The sequence below is a fragment of the Diabrotica undecimpunctata genome, chromosome 1 (genome assembly GCF_040954645.1).
Source record: "Diabrotica undecimpunctata isolate CICGRU chromosome 1, icDiaUnde3, whole genome shotgun sequence".
Lineage (NCBI taxonomy): Eukaryota > Metazoa > Arthropoda > Insecta > Coleoptera > Chrysomelidae > Diabrotica > Diabrotica undecimpunctata.
In genome coordinates, this window is record NC_092803.1 from 118,957,951 (window position 1) to 118,980,078 (window position 22,128).

A 22,128-nucleotide genomic window follows, 5' to 3' on the forward strand; every position below is an offset into this window, starting at 1 on the left:
GCTTATGAAGTTTCTGAATCCAACGACTCCTCCGAAGACGAATGATTATATAGGCAGTCACATTTAAGTCTATTTATATCTATATACGTAACCGTTTACTTGAGCCCAGATTAATTCTATAAGGTTTAACTCGCAACGGTAAGGAGGAAGTCTCAAAATGGTGATGCCTTTAGCACGAGCCATTGTATCTACAACATGCTGCATATATCTGTCATGATGCTGTCTAATGACATTTATAAGCTCAGCCTTAACCATGTCCTCGGAAAATGGAATTCCTTTTCGTCCTAACCAACTCTGTATGTCTGCTTTTCTGGTGGCCATAGTTGGCAGATATTCTACTAATCGCCTGTGATAAAAAGCGTTATTCATCACTAGGAGTGAATTTGAATCTTAAAATAAGGGATTCAAACCATTTTTCAAATCATTAGGCGACCATGTCTTTTTGATAATCCCCATTGTTTTGGATAAAAAATGAGAACACTATCATCATCTAAAAAGTTACTCTCACTACCTAGTTTTGCATATATAAATTCTAAAACTTCTTTTATTATGATCCTTAACGTCTCTTTGCTCATTTTTGGAATAAGATTATTCTCCGTTACCTTTGTCCTAATGGATTTGAGAGTCGGGGCTTAATTCTCAAAAAAGAAAGAACGAATAGTAGTGCGTACAAAATTTTTCTGGTACTGGTCCAATTCAATTTTTTTTCTACCACGACAATATACTTTTGGAGCTTGCACAATCCGAGTCACCTTTTTTTACTCTCGTTAAAAATGAACATTCAGCTACAGCTGCCACTGTAGTTCACGTGGAAATTTTCGTTTACTCTACAGACAATCTGCTTTTCTTCTATCGGCATAAACTTCCACTTTGTTTGTACATTACTTGGACCCTCTACGGCATCCATTTTACTGTTACAAAAAGAATAAACATTAATTATATTATTCTGCTATTTGTCTGTTGTTGACTAACCTCAAAAACTATTTTAAAGTTTATAAATATAATAAAGTCTATTTAATAAAAATATTCACAAGAAACAGAACATATCACACCTATGCAGAAAAGGAATTTGGAACGAATAGACTATTTCTCTCATTCTCATTCATTCCAAGGACGTAAATATAAAGATCAGCGAAGTGTTGATAAGTTTACCGATATTTTAAAGTATTCAACGAACTTGTTCTATTATTCGCTCGTGAATCGCACTGGTATGCAGAAGTTATATTGTTACGGGGGCAAATTTTGTAGAACCATCTGACTTTTCACTTATCCACATTGGCGAAGCATACACAATAAAAATAACCTCGGTAAGTACCGGTTAGAATTTACTTCTAATATTGAGCATTGTTGCCGTTAGCTCTTAGTTCTATTTGTAGATAGGTTACCTTTAATTAAAAATTGTTATAGTATAGTCGACAAACGTTAAAACTAGAAGTCTATTGTATTCTATAGACTTTTCAATCAATACTTCTATGCACTGTAGGTGGTTATTTGTATCGTAGATGAAGCGAAAATCAGCCTGTTCTCTTGGCTCATACAGTTTAAGTTCAATTCCTTTTTTATGTCCAATAGATTGGTTATTATTATGATCTACATTTGGTGTACAGTACACCGAAACCATCAACGGATCACGACAAAGCTTTTCACTGTATAACTGTGGGCATTCTAAGTTAAAGGAGCTTATAGATGCAAAAGGACTGACAACAACGACAAATGTAAGACTGGATAGCGGCCTAACGAAGGAAACACCTATTAACTATGGAGTAATTAAAACAAGGATGTGTTATATTGCCCATTCTGTTTAATGACTACTCAGAATGCATCTTTTAAAGAGCCCTACAGCATGCAAAGTTTTAAAAATAAATGGTAAACGTTTATTTAATATAAGACATGCTGACTAGAAAGTGGTGTTAACATACAGGATAGAACATCTCAAGCTTCTACTAAACAAAATAACCAGAGAAAGTCATGAACTCGGCTTGAAAATTAACAAAAATAAAACTATAAGCATTGTCAAAAACTCAAAAAATTGAGCAGCTGTATAGACTTGGGCCATGAACGTTAGTACAATGAACTGTCTTGAGGCCGGCTAAATATTGATAAAGCGTGGCGACGTGTGCTTAGAATGTCTTGAGTGGATCACGTTACAAATGGACTAAATTTTGGGAAGAATGAGAAAAAAGAGCAGAAACAAAAACTAGGACACATCTTTACACTAGAGTTATGAGCTCCTAAAACTAATCATAAAAGGAAAAATAGAGTGCCGCAGAAGACGTATTCTTGGTTCAATAACATCCGTGATTGAAGATAAGTTAATTTAAATGCACTCCTGAGAATGACACAACACCGCATGCAGTTTATCGAAATTATTGCCAACCTCCATTGATAGAGATGGTACTTAAAGATGTATCAGTTTATGATTTAAAGCTAGTAGAAGACATTAAGATTTGTATTAAGAAACTGTATGGGAGTACTGTATTGGAAGACTGGTATTAATTCGTGTATCTATTTATATACATACATGATATGTATACATGAGTGTTATTATTGGTGTTTGTTTATTGAATAAAAAAAAAACAAATGTGATCAAAAAAGTGTGGTTACAGGACAAAAGACATTTTCTTATAAAGCTCTTTATTATATTCAAACTATTTCTTCAATTATGAACAAATAAACACTGACACATTTTATAGCTATCGACCGGAAGCAGAAAAAGACAAAAATACAATATCAAGGCAATCAATCATCAACCATCAATATGCCAATTTGTCATTCGTCTTCTTGTAGTACCTCATCGTAATAGAAAGCCAGTAATTTCAAAATACCATAGATTGGAAACGTAAATATTGTACGTAAAGCTGTACCGTAGTCAGCTTATTTGGATATACGTATTTTATTTAATTCCGTTCAATAAGCTCAAAAAACATAAATCTTCACTGAAATAAACTCCTTATTTGCTCTTGAAGTTATGTTTACAAAATTTCACCAGTTGTTTATATTCCTTTTCAGATTTTTATCACTATACGAATAGTTAAGGTGTAATCTGACAGAACGTGGAGTGGCGTTCGAAGAAAGATATAAAATAAATAATAGAAAAAGACAAAATATAAAAAAGTCAACCCAATATGGAATACTTCTTCTTCAAGTGCCATCTCCGCGGCGGAGGTCGGCAATTATCATAGCTATTCGGACTTTTGAGACGACTGCTCTGAAAAGTTCATTTGATGTACGTCCGTTCCACTCTCTCAGGTTGCGCAGCCATGACATTCTACGCCTCTCTATGCTTCTCTTTCCTTGGTTTTTTTCCTGCATAATCAGTTGGAGCAAGGTGTATTTCTCTCCATGTGTAATATGTCCGAGATATTCTAATTTTCTTGTTTTTATTGTATTTAAAATTTCCATTTCTTTGTTCATCCTTCCCAGAACCTCTTTGTTTGTGACGTGTTCTGTCCATGATATTTTCAGAATTCTTCTTTACACCCACAGCTCGAATGGAATACTAGTTTGTCGGTATTTAAACACAGTTTAATGGAAATTGGAGTGTGATTTATAGCACGTACTTACCCCATCATACCTTACGACGCGACGTGACTTAAAACAGGTACGGCCAGTGTCATGGTAATTTTACTATGGAGTGGTTTAACGAAGTTGTTTTAGAATTTTCATAATTGTGTAACTTAATTACCTAAGTTACTAAAATTTTTATTGGCAACACTGGTGGACAAAACTTACCTAAACCTGTTTTCGAGGAGACACGCTTCATTGGGATAGTTATCAAAAAGTAAATCAATTTCACATTAATTTGGCGGTCCATACATGACCCCTCTTCTTTTTACCGTATATATTTTCTGTTCCTATTGACCGACGTGAACCAGCGAAGAGCGCTATTCTACGAGCCGTCTGATGCCACCTTAGAGTGCCCGTCGACAAAAAATGTACGATAGATCCTCTCTCCAAACTTTGGGTATCGCTTCATTAAGCCTAGTCTAACACGTTATCACTCTTCGACTTTTTTTGATTCTGTGGCGTTTTTCCTCTAATTTTTCCGAAATATTCCCCGAAAAATAATGATCACCCGTCAGATAGGAAAATCGAAAAACAAGTTCCACGGACAATATATTATTTTAATTAAATACCTTAAAATTTATAAGAAAAATACGAAAATAAAATTGTCTGATGATAAATATAGGTCATTCAATGCGCCTGACGGCTTGAACATATCGGAAAAACTACTGTGAACAAATTTTTCCAGGAAAACTAACACCTAATTTTTTCAGGATACTTTCATTAACAGCTTTTACACATATTTTATTTTTGTTCTTTTTTTTTAATGTGGAAAATGTATCGAGAGACAGAGGTCCATATTCAGAGGCAAGCATTGACTCGGCATTGAGTCTCACTTTTAATATGGTTTTCGTGTCCTGCCGTCAATGGCGATATACCAATACTATCCTGTGAAACAATATGCGACATTCCTCTGCACAGTAGTATACTTATAAAAACACAGTATCGCGATAGCGTCTATAATTCAAATTTTAAATTCTATAGCAGGGCTTCCTCATTATTGTCGGTGAAGATTAAAATAAAGAAACCGCATGCGGTCAAGAACTGGCCTAAAACTTTTATGTTGAATGATACTCCTCCGATCCGTAGGCTCTAAATAAACAATAAACAATGCTTCAAACGTCAGACGCTTGCCTGATTTGATAAATTCGTGATCATTAATTTCCTTTTACAAACGACTAATTATTACGTTGAGTTATCATTTATAATGGTCAAATTAAAATGGCGGTATTCTTAGACACAAATAAATATCTAAGAAGCTATTTAGATAATAATAAAATTGAAGGGGAATACATGTGTACCTGTGTATGTATTTAAAATGATGAGTGCTCCTTTGTCACTCAAGTTTATGAGGTATCGACGGAAGTAAATGATTATAATAAAATGTAATAGACTACAAGCCCATGTTATACTTTTAAGGGGTCATTTGATCCAGCATGAATTACATATAAATCAACACTACAATATGTAATAACAACTTTAGAAACTATGCCATAAATTTTTATCAGTACAAGTGACTACACACTTACACAGGTAAGGTAAACTTACCACTCAATGGGGGGCATTTTGGTCCAACATATTTGTGCGGCATTTATAACTTAGCTTGATAATACTAACATAATGATCTGCGACCTAATGCCGTACAAATATATTGGTACTATACTTGAGAATCAAATTTGTAGGCAGTAAATTCTCCGAACTGTGAATGCGATAAATCAACAACATCGTTGCCAGTTTGTAATGATAGATATTCTAGCAATTTATCATTTAATCATTGACATGCAGCAAAATTATCATATTAATGATCGTTTTGTATTTGTTAAGGTATATAATAAAATGTATTTAGTAACATCAATATTTATGTATAATATTATATTTATATACAATACTTATATATAGAAAACATCTAAAGTACGATAATATTCTTTGTAAAAGTCATACATGACAACATCGCATTCTAGGACCGGTAGAAAGGAATAGTAGATCAACGTTGTCATAATATAGAGAGAGATAAATTGCTCATTGACTTCCTAGCTTAGCATTCAGTAGCGTATCGTTCACACTGTTGCAGTGACTTTTAAAAATTAATCTTAATATAATATGATATGAGACTTATATTTAACTTTGAAGTGTATACTTCTTATCACAAAAAAACACTTACTTTCAAATTCCATAATTTTGTACAAAACATACGAGATAAAGAAACTTTCTATGACAGTTAATGACAAACTATAATTTTTTTTAATGACATTTTTTGTTTGTTACAAAAATTAATTATCAAAAAGGCAGGTAGAGAGATTTACCCTGCTGTTATTTCAATGAAAGGTTTATTTTCATTGGAATTACTTATATTTTAAATATACTAATTTACATAATTATGAAAATCCAATTCTGAACTTGCCGATTACATGAAGTGAACTTTTACTTTTAGTGAACATATAAACACTCACACATATATATTATAATTAAATAAAATAAACCGAATCGAATATACCTAATATATATAAGAAGTATTTATTTTTTTAAGAGCAAAGTATATTGGTACAAAATGTATTTTAGTTTGAAAACCAGGTTAACAAAACAAACTTACTTACATAAGAAAGTAATCTTAATAAAATGGTTCGACCTCCACAGGAAGTTAAAATATTAATCATCTTATGAAGACGACTCGTCGGCTGATGAAGAGCTATCGCGATCACTATTATTTACATTGATAATTAATGGTTCAACCCAAATGTCCACTCTTGTGTCTAAGTCCCACATTCTATCTTATTCTTTTATAGTGTGTCTGATACAATTTTTCCAAGACTCAGGTGTGACATTTTGTATGGCAGTAGCTAACAAGCACTTCACCTTCTCCATTTTAAAACTCAAGTTTTCCCTTGCCACTTGGTTTTTTATTTGAGCCCATATAAGCTCGATAGGGTTCAACTCACAATGATAAGGAGGGAGGCGATGTACAATTATGTTGTTTGCACGAGCCATTTCATCGACTGCATATTTCTTGAAAACGGGTATATGTATCCTCGCGAGGTTTAATAATTGTACTTTCAACATGTTGTCATTGAATGGTATATTTTTTTGAGAGAGCCAGTTGATTATTTCACCTTTTCGCCAGGCAGTCGTTGGTGATGACTCCAACCGTCGACTGTGGTATGACGCATTGTCCATAACAACGACAGAATTTGCTTCAAGGCTTGGTAGAATATTTGAAAACAAACCTTCGAATTTTTGAGCGTCCATTTCCTCATGGTAATCGTTGGTTTTCTTGGATTCGAATAGTAACAAGCCGTTGTCCAAAAAACCCGAATCGTTGCCTATACGTGTTATTATGAGCCTCCGTCCTTTACCTACTGGTGTTTTTAATCCTAATGAAAGCTCTTCACTACACATGGTAAGTACATCGTTGACCGACATACTTTTATTCCTTTCACGGAGTCCACAATACACATTGAATATAATAGTTTTTTCTCCCATCGAAAAATTTGGACGTCGTTTACTTTTACTGCTTTCACTTTCCATATAACTCACAACAGTAAAATAAGTGTTCACTGCTTAGATAATCTAATCGATATGTGAGTCATGTCCTGCGGTGGGGCCACGATGAGTAGAATACTATTTTGCTGACGTCATGTTGCGTAGCAACGACGAATAGAATCCACGGTTGCTGGGCAACGTGACGTCAGCAAAATAGTATTCTACTCATCGTCATCACACCACTGTTTACTTCGATAGCAAAACAACTGAATACCTGAGTAGCCGACTTTCACCGACTATCGCGGTTTTAGGGTGTAACTATTACCTTCTAAACTAAAATTATTATTTATTGTAATTAATTCAAATTTATAAAACAATAATAAAAAGGAATGGGTAGTACAGCGATGTAGTATATCTTTTCTAAGTAAAAATATTAAGAGAATAAAAGTTTTGATTTTTAAAGTATGTCGAGTGGGAGATAAAAAAAATTGAACGTATTAAACGAGCACTGAAAGATGTATGTGGCGTCCTTCATCATTTTTAGTGGCGAATTTTGATTTCTCGTCCCAAAAAGCTCCAGCTTACCAAATTTCGTGTTGTTATCCGATGCCTATCACGAAATATTTGAAAATAAAAGTTTAACTTTGACCCCCTTTATTTTGGTTATTATCAACTTTCGTACTAAAGTAAGTTAGTTTAAATCGGCCTATTTTAATCTCAGGAATCTAAGATTAAGTTATGGCCATTCGTTACCAAACACCATGTATATTATATTAATAATAATAATAGCCCAAATGTCAACAATAATCATATTAAAATTAACATAATTATAAATAGGTACATATTTATTTAATACAAGTAGCTTTGTCCTAACTTCTTATGATATTTTTCGTATGCCATTAGGAGACCTACAATAGCAATGAACCATCACTATTACTTCCAAGAATTTACTACCTAAATTTCTGGATTCTGACTATAGTAGCAGGGACATTCTTAGATTTTCGTAAAATTCTGACCCCATTTTCGGCAATTTGATACAGTACGGCATTCATACAGTTTCGGATCGGAATTAAAATTACTTTTTTTGCAGTGCTTTACATATCGGCTGGTACAGAGGTGACAAATCTAGGCGCAACACTTGATTTTAACCCCTATTCATTGAGGTCATCGAAAAATGTATGCCATCAATACCAAATGATTACTTGATGCCTAAAAGAATTTTCGGCAACTATGCCGTCTAAAAGTTATAGTTCTTGCAAATGTTTATAGACAGTTATCTATATTTGGGAATATAATTGTTGTTTTTTCAATAAGATAATATTATTCTTGTACAAATTTTTTTTTTAATACGGTAGTCACTTTTTTAACAAAATATAACTAAAAACTGTCATACTAATTAATAACCAGTTACAATAAATGGTACAATTTAAAAAAGAAACAAAAAACAAAAATTTGAAAATTGAACATGTTTTTAAAATACACTTTGGTGTATGTTATGTTATATTTTAAATAGTGTAGCTGTTTAATTATTTATAAGAATGCAAATGAAACAATGCCGTACATTTTTATCTGATGGATTTTGCACTACTGATATAGTCTATTAAAATGTTAAATTTTTTTGGAGTTACATTTCTGAGCGTGCATTTCTTAAAGGACGCCATTTTATTATCTTGAGGTGTTATGGGGTTATAAGATTATAAAATTATAAGGTTATAAGTAAAGCTCGGATTTATAGGCAACAAAAATTGAAGAAAAAAGCGCCTATATAGGCAAAGATTTTTATTAAAAAAGGCAGGAATATTAACACTTAGGCTAAATATAGGCAATAAAGGAATATAACTTATTATTTATTGTACAAAGTGAATTAACGTAATATTAACTTAAGGCAGGTATATTTACACATCATAATCATAACATTAGTATAAATAAACTAGTAACTAAATATCTGTAAATTAATAATTAAACATTGTAACCACTTAAAATTTTATCATTAATAGAAACAAATAAATGTTTTTCAATATTTTCGGTCTTAAAACTATGTCTTCGATCACTTAAAATTAATTTGTACATTAAAAACGAACGTTCGACATCGACAGATGTAATTGGAGCATATTTCAGAGCGGATAATAAATCTGTCATAATTTGAAATTTCTCGGAAAATGTCCCATTCAAAACTTTAGCAACATTAGATAAAAACGAAAAACATATTTCATTTTTTTTTAAATTAATTAACCGTTACTTCCAGGTGCCGATTTAATTTTCGTCTTTAAATTATCTATTAATTTTACTGACTCACATAAATTTATCTCTTGTTTTTCTAATAAGGTAATTGTGGTAACTATTAATTTATAATTGTCATTGATATAAGCGAGTTCCTGTTTCAATTTGGGATTTTTTAATATTTTTTTTTGCTTCTCGAATGGCTTCGGAAATATCATCATCAAATTCTGACATAACTAATTCTATTTCATTGCAGTGTTCAAAGTAAAAAAAAATGCTTCGAGCCAGGTTCCCCACCTTGTAATTGCTGATTTAGGTGGCAAAGGGACACCGGAAAGTCTTTCTTTATATATTTGCACCCTCAACGGAGCCTTTACAAAAGCTTTTTTCATAAAATTTATAAAATTATTTACCAACGGAAACAGATTTCTTATTTTTTCAGCAATTTTATTTACCCCGTGGGCTACACAAGTGCAACGAATTAAATTAGGATAAAAAATCTTTAAATTAACAGCAGCTTTTAACATATATGCCGCAGCATCTGAAAGCATTAAAACTATTTTATTCACTGGTATAGCGTTGGGTAAAAAGAGGTTTGTTAAACTATCTTGTATAAATCTACTTATTGTTAAATTGTTTTTTTTTTCCAATTCTTTAACGGCAACTAAATAAGGTGTTCTCGCAAAGTTTTCGTTCAAAATTCCAATCATTAAATTAGCTATATACCTGCCGCATACATCTGTCGTTTCATCCACGATAATATACAAAAAATTGCCCTCTAACTCCCGCTTAATTTTTGAAATACATTCCACATAACATTTTTCCACAGTATGTTTTCTCAATGTACTCAATGTAAGGATTTATTAAGATATTTTTCGAAAAAGCATTTAAAACTAGGGTTATTAACTTTATATAGAGAAATGTTGGATGCAATCATCATCTGGCATAAATCAAATTTAAATGCGTCTTCCTCCTTTTTTTTTGAACTGCTTAAACTATCCCGCAGAGATATTTGGGCTAACTTAGCGAATTTAATTTTTCCAAATTACGTTTATGAAGTGGGGTTCCACAACGCTGGTCAATAAAGTACTTTTTTCTACTTGAAATCTGAGAATTTAAAAAAAAATAATTAGAATTCTAAAACCGCTTAAGAATTTAGTTCTGTTGTGGGACGAGAAAAAATAAAACTTACCGATTTACCGCATGGTTTACAAAATGCTCCATCTCCTTCTAGAGAAAGTTCCGAATAAGGTGCGATCCATAGCCTTAATTTAGATGTCATCTTTTCACACAAATGTCTAAAACGTTTTAAAACGTGTTCTTTGCTTTTCGGTATACGCAACAAAACTAAACTAAGATATAGCAATTTGTGACTAAACTCTGATACAGTAACCGACTGTACAACTGATAATAAACTAACAAAGCTTAGGGATTTCCAAATAGTTAACCCTCAAGTCTCGATCAGGTACATTTTCCTAGAAATCTGTTATATAAACAAACCATTAATATTTTATTATTGACCCAAAATTTTATTATAGAATGGTTTAGTAATAGAATAATATCATGGATAGTACCATGAAATTTTAAAAAAGGCACAAATAGGCGGAATTTACGAAAAAAGGCAAAAAGTGCAAAAAACAATTATAATAGGCAAAATAGGCAAAAAAGGCATTTTGCCTATAATCCAAGCTTTAGTTATAAGATTCTGTTCAAGTTAGTGGGGTCGCTACTCTTGTTTTCGCGCTGTAGCTCGTAAACTATAATTATATAAAACTATAATACTACAGAAACGTAAACATAATACTACAGAAAATTAAGTGTGATATTATTTATTGTAAATTAAATTGTCAACAACTTTAATCTTATTACTTTTTAGTTTAAGATGTAAAATAAAAAAGTTATTAACAAAAATACTTTTTCAATTTTTGTGGGTTTTACAGTGCTTCTAAGTTGAACTGATTCTTGATTACTTATAAGAATACGATACAAACGAACCACCACAAAAAACTTTCCGATACCAAAAAACTTATTATTATTAATTATCTTAAGATGAATTTATTGGTAATGCAAAGAATAAAACAAACTAAATGGACCTTCTCAAAACTGCTCTGAATTTAGACACTTTGCAACATGAAAAGTAATACCTAATTTTCATGAGTTTTCCAGCCTCCAAAGTGCGTATTTTTGTTTTTTTGAGATTTTATATTGTTTATAACTTAAAAACCATCATTTTTAGAGAAAAATGACACTAGCCTTTTTTTTTTCTTTCAAATGACCCAAGAAACGTAAAAAAATATTTTTGGAGGAAAAACCAGTAATGTTTTGATATTGTTAAAAAAATTGTTTAAATTATTTCTGTCCAAAAATTTGGCAAGGCACCCTTCTGAATTATTTAAAGGGCACATTTTTGAACATGAATCCGTAAAGAAACCGAATCAGAAACATTTTTCCTACGGTAGCAGCTTCACATCGTCTTCTTCTTCTTCTTCTTTTTATGCCGACATGACTCATGTCTGTTTTTCAATGTGCCTCCAGTAAGTTGTCGTTTCATCATTTTCGTGGTCTTCCTACGAATCGTCTTTCTATTGGGGAACCGTCTCTTGCCATCTTTACTATTCTATTTGTTGTCATTTGGCTTATATGACCGTTCCATTCTACTCTTCAATTTCTTACCCAGTCCTTGATGTTCTCCACCTTGCATCTCCGTCGTATATCTGTACTTCTAGCTCTATCCCATAGCGTCTTGCCATCAATTTTTCCAAGTGTTTTCATCTTTGCTGTTTCTAACATCCTTTTTGTCCTCTCTGTGCTAGGACGTGTTTCTGCCGCGTATATCATTATTGGTCTAATGACTGTTTTGTAAATTCTGCCTTTCATTTCTTTCCCGATATTTTTATTTCTCCATATTTTTTCATTCAGGCAGCCTGCGGCTCTGTCTGCTCTATTCACTTGATCTTTCACTTCAGTTTCGAGCTTTCCGTAGCTAGATAATGTGATGTCTAGATATTTACACTCCATCACTTGTTCTATTATCTGAACTTCCAGCTCCAATTTACATCTTCGTAAATTTGCTGTTGTAAATCTCTCTTGCGTACAATAAGTGGATAACGTCCTTTAATTTGACCCAGTCAAATGTCTCCTTAACGTCCACGAAACATAGATATGCCGGTTTGTTGCATTCTAATGATTTCTCTTGCACTTGCCTCATTATAAATATCCCAGCTGTCTCGATGTAATCGTTTTCTAATATTTTATTCCCAGCGGTCTTCTCCGATATTCTTTTTCTGTATAAGTATTCCGTGGATTCCGTATTTAGTCCTTCGACTTTTTCTGAGTTTTGTTTCTGTTGGCGCCGCTCTCTTGGATGTGAAGTATTTCAGGATGATGCTTATTTTACATAATACTAGGCTATGGTCGCTACTTACATATTCTGAGTTGTGACATCTTACGTCTATTATTTTCGATGGATGTATATCTCTATTAGTTATAACATAATCTATCATGTGTTGTTTATTCTACGTACGTTAACCGTGCAGAAGTTTATCATCAGCTCTCCATTTTCTTTTTTAACATCCTCGTTATGATTTTGCTTAATTCCGGGTATTACTTGATTTCCTATTCGAGCGTTAAAATCGCCCAATATTATCATCTTCCCTCTCACTTGATCTACTACTTGTTGTAATTGGTCATAAAACCTTTCTCTTGTTGTTTTAGGCTTGTAATTTTCTGAGCCGTATACTCCGATTATGTTTAGGTCTTCCTTCTTCATTCTTATCGTTGCTGTTACAATACTTTCTGATATGTATTGACACTCTTTGATGTGATTTTTGGTACCTTTGGTGTATTAGTAAGACTACACCTTCTTTGGCCCTGTTTTCTTTTGCTGCTCCACGGTAGATTAGTATGTGTTCACCTGATTTTGATTGTCCTTTTCCTTTCTTTTTGGTTTCCTGTAAAGCACAAATGTCTATTTCTTTCTCTTTCAGCACTTGGATTATTTCTTGGTCCCTTGAGTCCTTGAGTTGAGCGATCTGAAATTCCAAGTATTAATTCTCATCTGAGTTTTGGATGTTTTTCGCTTGTCCTTATTTCTTGCCGTGGTCGTCTTCGTAGTATCAATCCGGTTCCGAGGCTGTACATTGTTTCTTTAAGCAGTATTTGTTTTTACGATTGGTAGGTTGCTAACCTTACCAATCACCCTCCACATTTTAGTCGCGACTTGCTTTGATATTCTGGACTATAATAGGTATAAGAGTACGCACCTATTATTTTTAATATATATCGCCATCTATTAAAGTAATTTTTACTTGAGGGCATTCTAAATACATTCCTACTGCACGGGCATAAACATAAATCTGCATTATCGTCCTAGTTTTGTCAATATGGTCGCTGCAAATAGTTGAGTTCAGATTTATAATTTTGTGTGTTCACAATTTAGTCAATTGAGAGGTAAGCAAATTATCAGTTTTGTATAAAATAATTTTTTAGACTACATTTATATAAAATAGTGATTGCTTTAAAAAAATGGTCCGTAAATCTATTTGTTTTCGTAATAAACGCCTTAAAATCACAAAATGCATGTATGTATAAGAGTACGCAGTTACCGATGTATAAGACACAGTTGGGTACCCTTAAACAATTGTTATTTATTTTAGGTTTTCTTTTTATTTTCAGATTTTAAATTCATAATGAGTCGGTACAAGCGAAAAACCGATAGAAAGTTAATTTTTACTGAAGAAAACTTTAGTAGCCGAGAAACACAGCAAAAATTAGAAGCAGGATGTAGTAAAAGAAGTGAAAAGTTATGGAATTACAAAAAAAAATTGCAAATAGCAGCGTATAAATTTGCTCAATCTAATAATATTTCTCACCGTTTTAATAGAAATCTACAAATGGCTGATGAGTCATGGGTAAGAGAATTTTCTCAGCGGAACAAAATTGCGCTTCGACATCCAGAAAAATATTCGATGGCCCGAATTATGGGTTTTAATAAAAATGAAGTAACAAGATTTTACGATAACCTTAAAAATCTTTATGAACTAAGGCAATACTCTCCAAGTTCAATATATAACATGGATGAATCGGGTATCAGGTTTATCAAACGTGCCTAATAAGTTACCCAAGACATTAGCGAGCAAGGGAAAGAAACTTGTAGGGAAAGTAGCTAGTGCAGATCGTGGATAACTTGTAACGGCTGTATGTTGCATGAACTCCACAGGTAACTATATTCCTCCAGCACTCATATTCCCCAGAAAAAGAATGAAGGAAGAGCTGTTTCTAAATGCACCATGTGAACATCTGAAATTAATTTCTGAATCTGGATATATCAATACGGATCTTTTTTGTAAGTGGTAAATCCATTTTAATAAGTTTGCCAAACCCAGTGCTGAAAACAAAGTTCTTTTAATTCTCGACAATCACAGCTCTCATCGTGACCTGCAAGCTATAAAATATTGCCGAGAGAATCACATTGATCTTTTATCTCTATCACCTCATTGAAGCCATAAACTACAGCCACTAGATATTGGTTTTTTTGGTCCTTTAAAAAAAACCTACAGTAGGGAATGTGACAAGTGGATGGTAAGTAATCCAGGTAAAGTAATTACACAACTTCATATTGCTGGATTATTTAGTACTGCTTATGGTTCTCTAGCAAATATTCAGAAGGCCCAAAAATTCTTTTAAAGTATCGGGAATATATCCGTTTAACCCTGATTAGTTTCATGACATGGATTTTGCCCCTTCGTATGTTACCGGCGTACTGGATTGTCATCCAGTAAGCGCGGTAGTAGATAATACTTCAAATGGAGTCCGTGTAGAAGAAGAAAATAATGGACTTCAACTTCCAATACCATCTGAAGTAATACCTCCTTCAAAGCAGCCTGAGAATGAAGATGATCTAATCTCTTTTGAAGATGGTGTATTAATACCATCACAACCTAGCAATAATAGCTTAAATATGTCAGTGTCAGCGGCATAGATTTTACCATTACCCAAAATTAAAGAAAAGCCTAATCGACGCAAAACAAAATCTCAAAAGTCCGAAATACTTTCCAGTAGCCCATATACAAAAGAACTTGAGAATTTGGAAAAAACCAAAGAAGTAGAATAAAAAAAGAAGATGGAACGAATAAAAAGAAAATTAGTGCCTAGTTGTAGTAAATCATTGCGCAAAGTTCAAAAAGGGAATAAAGAAAATTATCCTGATGAAACGTGCCCAGGATGTAATGAATTATATTCAAATTCTGTTGAAGAGTGGATCATGTGCTTTCAATGCAAGAATTGGTTGCACGAATCTTGTACGACTTACGTAACAGGAGACTACATGTGTTTTAACTGTGAGGAGTAGCAATGGATTTAAAGATGAAATAAAAATGAGTACTAAAACATACTTTTCATATTTCTTTTTTTATGTATTTGTGTTGCGTTTATTTTAGAAATAAAGTTTGAGTTTTGGAATGTTTTAATATTTTTGTACACTTCAGTAATGTGCGTACTCTTAAACATACAGATGCAAATTTGTGTATAAGAGTACGCATTAGCAGCTTCGCAAACAAAATTAAATATTTCTTATTTGAGTACAAACATGGTTGAAAACTATTCTAAAACATCTTTTTAAATGGTTGATTAACAATGTTAGGAATGATAAATAGTCCATTTTCGTAAAAATAAAAAACTGTCGCACTGTGCGTACTCTTATACGCATTTACCCTACCTTTAAAGCCCTTTAGAACCATTTTTTTGTAAGGCATTTTGTTTTTGTTGATAATTATGTCAATATTAACAAAATATACCAAGCCGTGCAGAAATTTTTGATCGTATCAGAGGTAAATTAATTTTTCTCTTATAAGCACATGTACCTTGAAAAATGTATGACAAAAAAAGTAATCTAAATAACGATCCGAAACTATGTGTGTGAATGCCGTACTGGGGTCAAAATTTTCCGAAAATGAAAGATTGTTCTTGCTACTTTGAAGCTTATTCTAAACTGCAAAAAATACCTTTTACTATTAAAAAATTCTTAATAATAAATCTTAAATCTGCAGTTACAAAATCCATATAAAGGATAACATAAATACTGAATAAAACTGTAGAATCATCAGTGTACTGATAGTAACATTTATTCTCCAGATTCGGACCTTCTATTATAAATTATAACAATAATTATACAATTTTGACTTTTTGTAAATATCTATTATCTGAATTTTTAGGAATGGGATCAGTTGTCAATGTGCTACGAAGTACTTACTTCAGTACATAATATTCAAACGACATGAAAAACGTTTGGGAAATACATTGGGTAAAACGATCTAAATATTTGCCATTAATATATAAATGTTTACTTCCTATGAAATGGAATATGATATGCCATTATCGAATAATTGCAATTCGCTTTAAAGGATATTGTCCAACTAAAACTAATATTGACAAATTGTGCAATTCACAATTTATAGTATTTGCGGCTGACAGGTTGTTCGTATTCATCACGTTGCTTTGTTGCATTTGTATCAAATTTAATTAGAGAATATCAGTAAATTCTATCTATTTCCTACTAATACCGCTGTGCAAGTGTATTAATTTATTTTTGTCTTTTTGCTTGGATCGAATTAGTCTTTTTAGCAATCCTGTATAATAATAGCATACGTCAATAGAGATATCTACATTCTTTTACTAGCTCTGCTCTTACCCGTATAGTGTATATGTTGAATGCATATGCTTATAAATATAAATATGGTTTTGAATATATCTTCAGATATATAAAGGTTTAACTAAAATATTCTGGAAATTAACCACAAATGCAAAATTGTAATTGTTAAAATCAGAAGAAAGCTAATTTTCTTATACAGACACAGTAAGTATTCAGTCTAAAATTTCGTTTACTTTAATATCAATGTCAAATAGTAATTTTGATACTGTTAAATTATATGAATATAATATATTAAATTATAAAATAATGTATATGGAAGAGCGTGTGTGAAAGATTTTGAGAATTTCACGTATAAATTTATTAAATAAACACTATAAACAACAAACTAACTGTATAATATAATAACTTAAATATAATTTAAATATGTCTTCATTGAAGCGGGGGTGTAGTCATTCTCTTGTTCATCTCGGCGTAAGCAACCCTCTCCGATGGAGCGTGTTCGGTTCGATCGGGGTGTATCGTGACGCAGGCGCACAATTAGTAGGGTTTAAACTACGATGTGCGCGAACAGGTCCGTACTTAACATATACTCCCCCACCTTGAAACCCCAAAGACCGGGTTTCAATACTAAATAAATAGTGTTTAAAAAAAAAAGTGTCTAAGATCATGTTACTTATAGTCATAGAGAATTTATTGCTCTTGGTTTGGTAGAACACAAATTTTTACAACCGGTCGTTTAATGTCACCAGTGTTTGTTTTTATTATAACCGACCGCACAATATTTACTACCGGTGTAAGTTTTCAAAATTCTACCTAACTGCCAATTTAAGGGAGGAAGTCCATCATCCTTAACCAGAACCATGCGTCCAGGCTTGATCAGCTGTTGGCAATTCTCCTTCCACTTGACCCGCTGATGAAGGTGGGATATGTATTCTTTGGACCATCTTGTCCAAAAGTGCTGCAATAACTGTTGCACCCTTTGAAATCTTGAAAGACGATTTTCATTCATGTGGATGAAGTTTTCTTGTGGTATACTCGTCAATGAAGATCCGATTAACAAGTGTGCAGGAGTAAGAGGATTAGGGTCATTTGGATCATTAGAAAGAGGATAGAGTGGTCTGGAGTTGAGGCAAGCCTCTATTTGATATAAAACTGTAGAAAATTCTTCATATGTTAGGATTGCTTTACCTACTACACGTTTCATGTGGTGCTTAACTGATTTAATATTTGACTCCCATAACCCACCAAAGTGGGGAGCGCGTGGGGTAATGAAATGCCATTGAATACCGTCGATTGACAGGTCTGTTGTAATGGCATGAGAGTTTTTGTCAAAAAATTGTCTAAGTTCGTTATTTGCTCCCACGAAAGTGCTGCCGTTATCTGAAAATATTTCAGAGCATTTACCGCGTCTGGCCGTGAATCGGCATAGTGCCGCCAAGAAGCACTCTGTCGTGAGGTCACTGACAACTTCTAAATGTACAGCCTTACTGGCGAAGCAGATGAAGAGAGCAATGTAAGCTTTAGAAGTTTTGTAATTACGACCCCTTCTATCTCGTAAGAGAACGGGACCAGCATAATCGACTCCAGAAACTGTGAAAGGCCGTGAGGGTGTGATTCTTGACTCCGAAAGATTGCCCATAATATGCTGTTCGGGTTTATTGTTAAATCTAAAACATCGGACACAATCACGAACAATTTTTCGTACCAAATTGCGCCCTGAGATTGGCCAGTAATTCTCTCGTAAGGAAGCAAGAAGCGCTTGAGGACCAATATGTAAAAGTTTCAAGTGCTCGTGGCGAGCAATGAGTATCGTGAGATGATGTTTTGAAGGTAGCACTATGGGGTGTTTTTTGTTTGAATGGGTGTTGTTTAAACGACCCCCAACACGTATTAGTTGTGTTGTAGTATCAAAGAATGGGTTAAGGCCAAGAAGGTTACTTCTTCTGTCAATTTGATTGGAATTAGAAAGTGCATCATAATCATATGGAAATGATTGACGTTGTACAAACTTAATTAATGTTAAAAGAGAAGTATTAAGTTCGAGTGTGGATAGGGGACCTGTAATTCGCAGATGTCTAGGATTCGAGGTAAATTAAAGATGGCTTTAATATGATTATTTACAAGTAATTGTTTGTTTTCGAATCTTTCAATTAGTAAAGCCCAAGCAATATCATAATTAGCATCACAGACTTGTAAAGATTTAATAGTGTCGGCAGCTATACCGCGTAAAGAAAGACGTAAGTAATGAAACTTTTGAACATTTGAAAGTGAAGTATTATCATTAATAATGGAATTAAAACTGTCGCGAAAGAAAAGCCATTGATCAAACGTTCCATCAAATGTAGGTAAATTTAATGAAGGTAATTTAATGTTGCTTGTATTTGTAGGACTAGCTATTATTGAACCAATGACACTGCGTGAATCAGACGAAACAGTAGGTTGTCTAGATGAGATAAGTTTTTTAGTGTCAGATATTAGTTTAAAATATTTGTCTTCAAAAGACTGTCTTTCAATAGCATGTATTGTATCATAGTTTATCTCACAGTCAGGGTCATTAGTTTCAATAAGCAGTTGAGCCTCATTAAAAACCTCTAAAAGCTCTTCGGCTTTGGATAACCGATTTTCCAAGTCTACGAGGTCGATAGTTTCATTATGTTCTATGTTTCTAAAGTATGTTGTAAAGCGAGTAAGAGCACCTTTAGCGGCTATTCTCTTAATTTTGTTTTGATCAGACATGATAAATATGTGAAGATGTAAATAATAAAATAAATATGTATGTTACTATAAGGGATGAAGTGTAATGTGTGTAATGTAATTATACTATATTATACAGGTTTAAATTACGAAAATGTGTTTGTTGTTTAAGAAATAAATATCTAGGCATCTAGGTAAGCTCCTATAAAATTGTGATGAACTATGATTGTAAAAGTGAATAAAAATATGTTTAATTCAAGTAGAGACAATAGCGATAAATGTTTTAGTTATTAAAAATATTATGTATGTATTAACGATTGTATCAGTTAAAATTTGGTATAATAAAATCAGTTTAGCACATTCACAATGAATACGAGAGTAGGTAAGATATTTAATGTAAATTATATCACTATTCGAAATAATAAAATGTATTAATTTGGTTTGAAAACCATGTAAAATAAATCAAATAGAGACCGTAAATGTTTTGAAAATAGTAAAAGGAATGGACTGACCTTGTTTTTATCCAGTTTTAGTGTACCCAACCAATTTTTAGGTAAAATGAAGCGTCGTGGGGTTGTTAGTCGGCAAATATGGCGTCGTATCTTGAAGAATAAAGATGTTGTTTTCTTTATAACTGCTGGTAATAGATATTTATCCGGCTCGAAGGACCATGGAAGAGCGTGTGTGAAAGATTTTGAGAATTTCACGTATAAATTTATTAAATAAACACTATAAACAACAAACTAACTGTATAATATAATAACTTAAATATAATTTAAATATGTCTTCATTGAAGCGGGGGTGTAGTCATTCTCTTGTTCATCTCGGCGTAAGCAACCCTCTCCTCGGTTCGATCGGGGTGTATCGTGACGCAGGCGCACAATTAGTAGGGTTTAAACTACGATGTGCGCGAGCAGGTCCGTACTTAACAGTATACGTTTTTTTTAATTGTGTTGATATTTTCTTTTTAACAACTTATTTTACTGTCAGTAAGCAGATACCATTTAAATGTCGGATAATTCGGTTTCCGAAGGAAAAGGGAATCAAGGAAGAATTTTTTAAAATGGATTGATGCAACCAGGAGGTTCTTCAGAAGTTCAATAAAAAAAAGAGAATTGATTTACAACATGATAAAGAGAAAAACTTCATACCTTGGCCACGTTATAAGATACAGCGGAGCAAAACTTTTGAGAATTTAATTATGGAAGGAAAAATAAAAAGCTAGAAAGGACTTCGAAGACGCAAACATTCGTAATCGAAAAATATAAGACTCACTTTTATTTGCTTTGGACTCACATTCACGGTACTCAGCTGGACGAGATAGGACTAATCTCAGAAGCTGAGTTCGGATTTAGAGCAGAACACTCCAGCGAATTACAAGTACTTAGACTGACAGAATACATAACAGCTGGATTTAACGACAAACAGTACACAGGAGCAGCGTTCCTGGATGTAAGCAAAGCCTTCGACAGAGTCTGGCATAAAAGCTTAATACACACAATGAGAAGCTACGGATACAGTGAGGCCATGACGAAACTAATCTCTTCGTACTTGAGCAATCGAAGCTTCAGGGTTCGAATAAGACAAGTACTATCCGAACACGGAGCTCCGGAGGCTGGAGTGCCACAGCACGCTGTCGTGTCACCCCTAATGTACACAATATACACCGCAGATGTTCCAAGAACACCAGCAACACTACTCAGCCTTTATGCAGACGAGACGGTGATTGCAACCAAACACAGAGACTTAGAAGTAGCGGTCAACAATCTAGAGACAGCATTGTTTAACATTGAAGAATAGACAATTCAATGGAAAATAGCAATCAATTCAGAGAAGACACAAGCAATCATATTTAAAAAGAAAAGAGAAATCCCAGAGTAATAGCTGTTAGTGCAAGATAATCCCATCGAATGGAAAAGAGAAGCGAAATACCTAGGAGTCATTATAAAACAAGGCTTATCATTCACGCAACCCGTGGATACAAGCATCCAGAAAATAGAAATAGCCAGAGCAGCAATAAGAGGACTCACAGGTAGAAAAAGCAAACTGCGCATAAAGACGAAAATGAGACTGATAAACGGCATTATACTTCCAATAATCACATATGCATCTCTCGCATGGGGACACATCAGCAATTCAAATAAAAAGAAAATACAAGCAGCCCACAATTACATATGATATGATGCGTTCCATCGATGGAAGCACAAAAGACCAAAATAGCAAACCCTGGCAAACCCATAAAGTCTAGATAATTCGTAGCTCTACCAACAGAAGAAGCCCCAGTACGCAGCACTGAAAATTTTATTAATTATTGATTATTTTCAGGACAACCTTCAAAACAATAATAAAAATAAATAAATAAAGGCTTTGGCCACCAAAAAAATAAAAAAATAACAAAAATGTGACAGCCATCCAAAAAAATTAACAAAACGCCAAAACCTGAGCACGACGGGGCCCATATCTCCGGGCACCGAGTCGCCGATTTTGGCGTAGCCCGGAGCGTAAGTAATTTCAGTTCGATGATA

General features: G+C 33.3%; 1 protein-coding gene across 1 annotated transcript; it reads right to left on the reverse strand.

Moving 5' to 3' along the window:
* Nucleotides 1-17,651: 17,651 nt before the first annotated feature.
* LOC140434719 (uncharacterized) lies at nucleotides 17,652-18,548 on the reverse strand. Its single transcript, XM_072523186.1, has one exon. The coding sequence runs from the start codon at nucleotides 18,546-18,548 to the stop codon at nucleotides 17,652-17,654; it is 897 nt and encodes a 298-aa protein (XP_072379287.1).
* Between the last annotated feature and the right edge of the window lie 3,580 nt (nucleotides 18,549-22,128).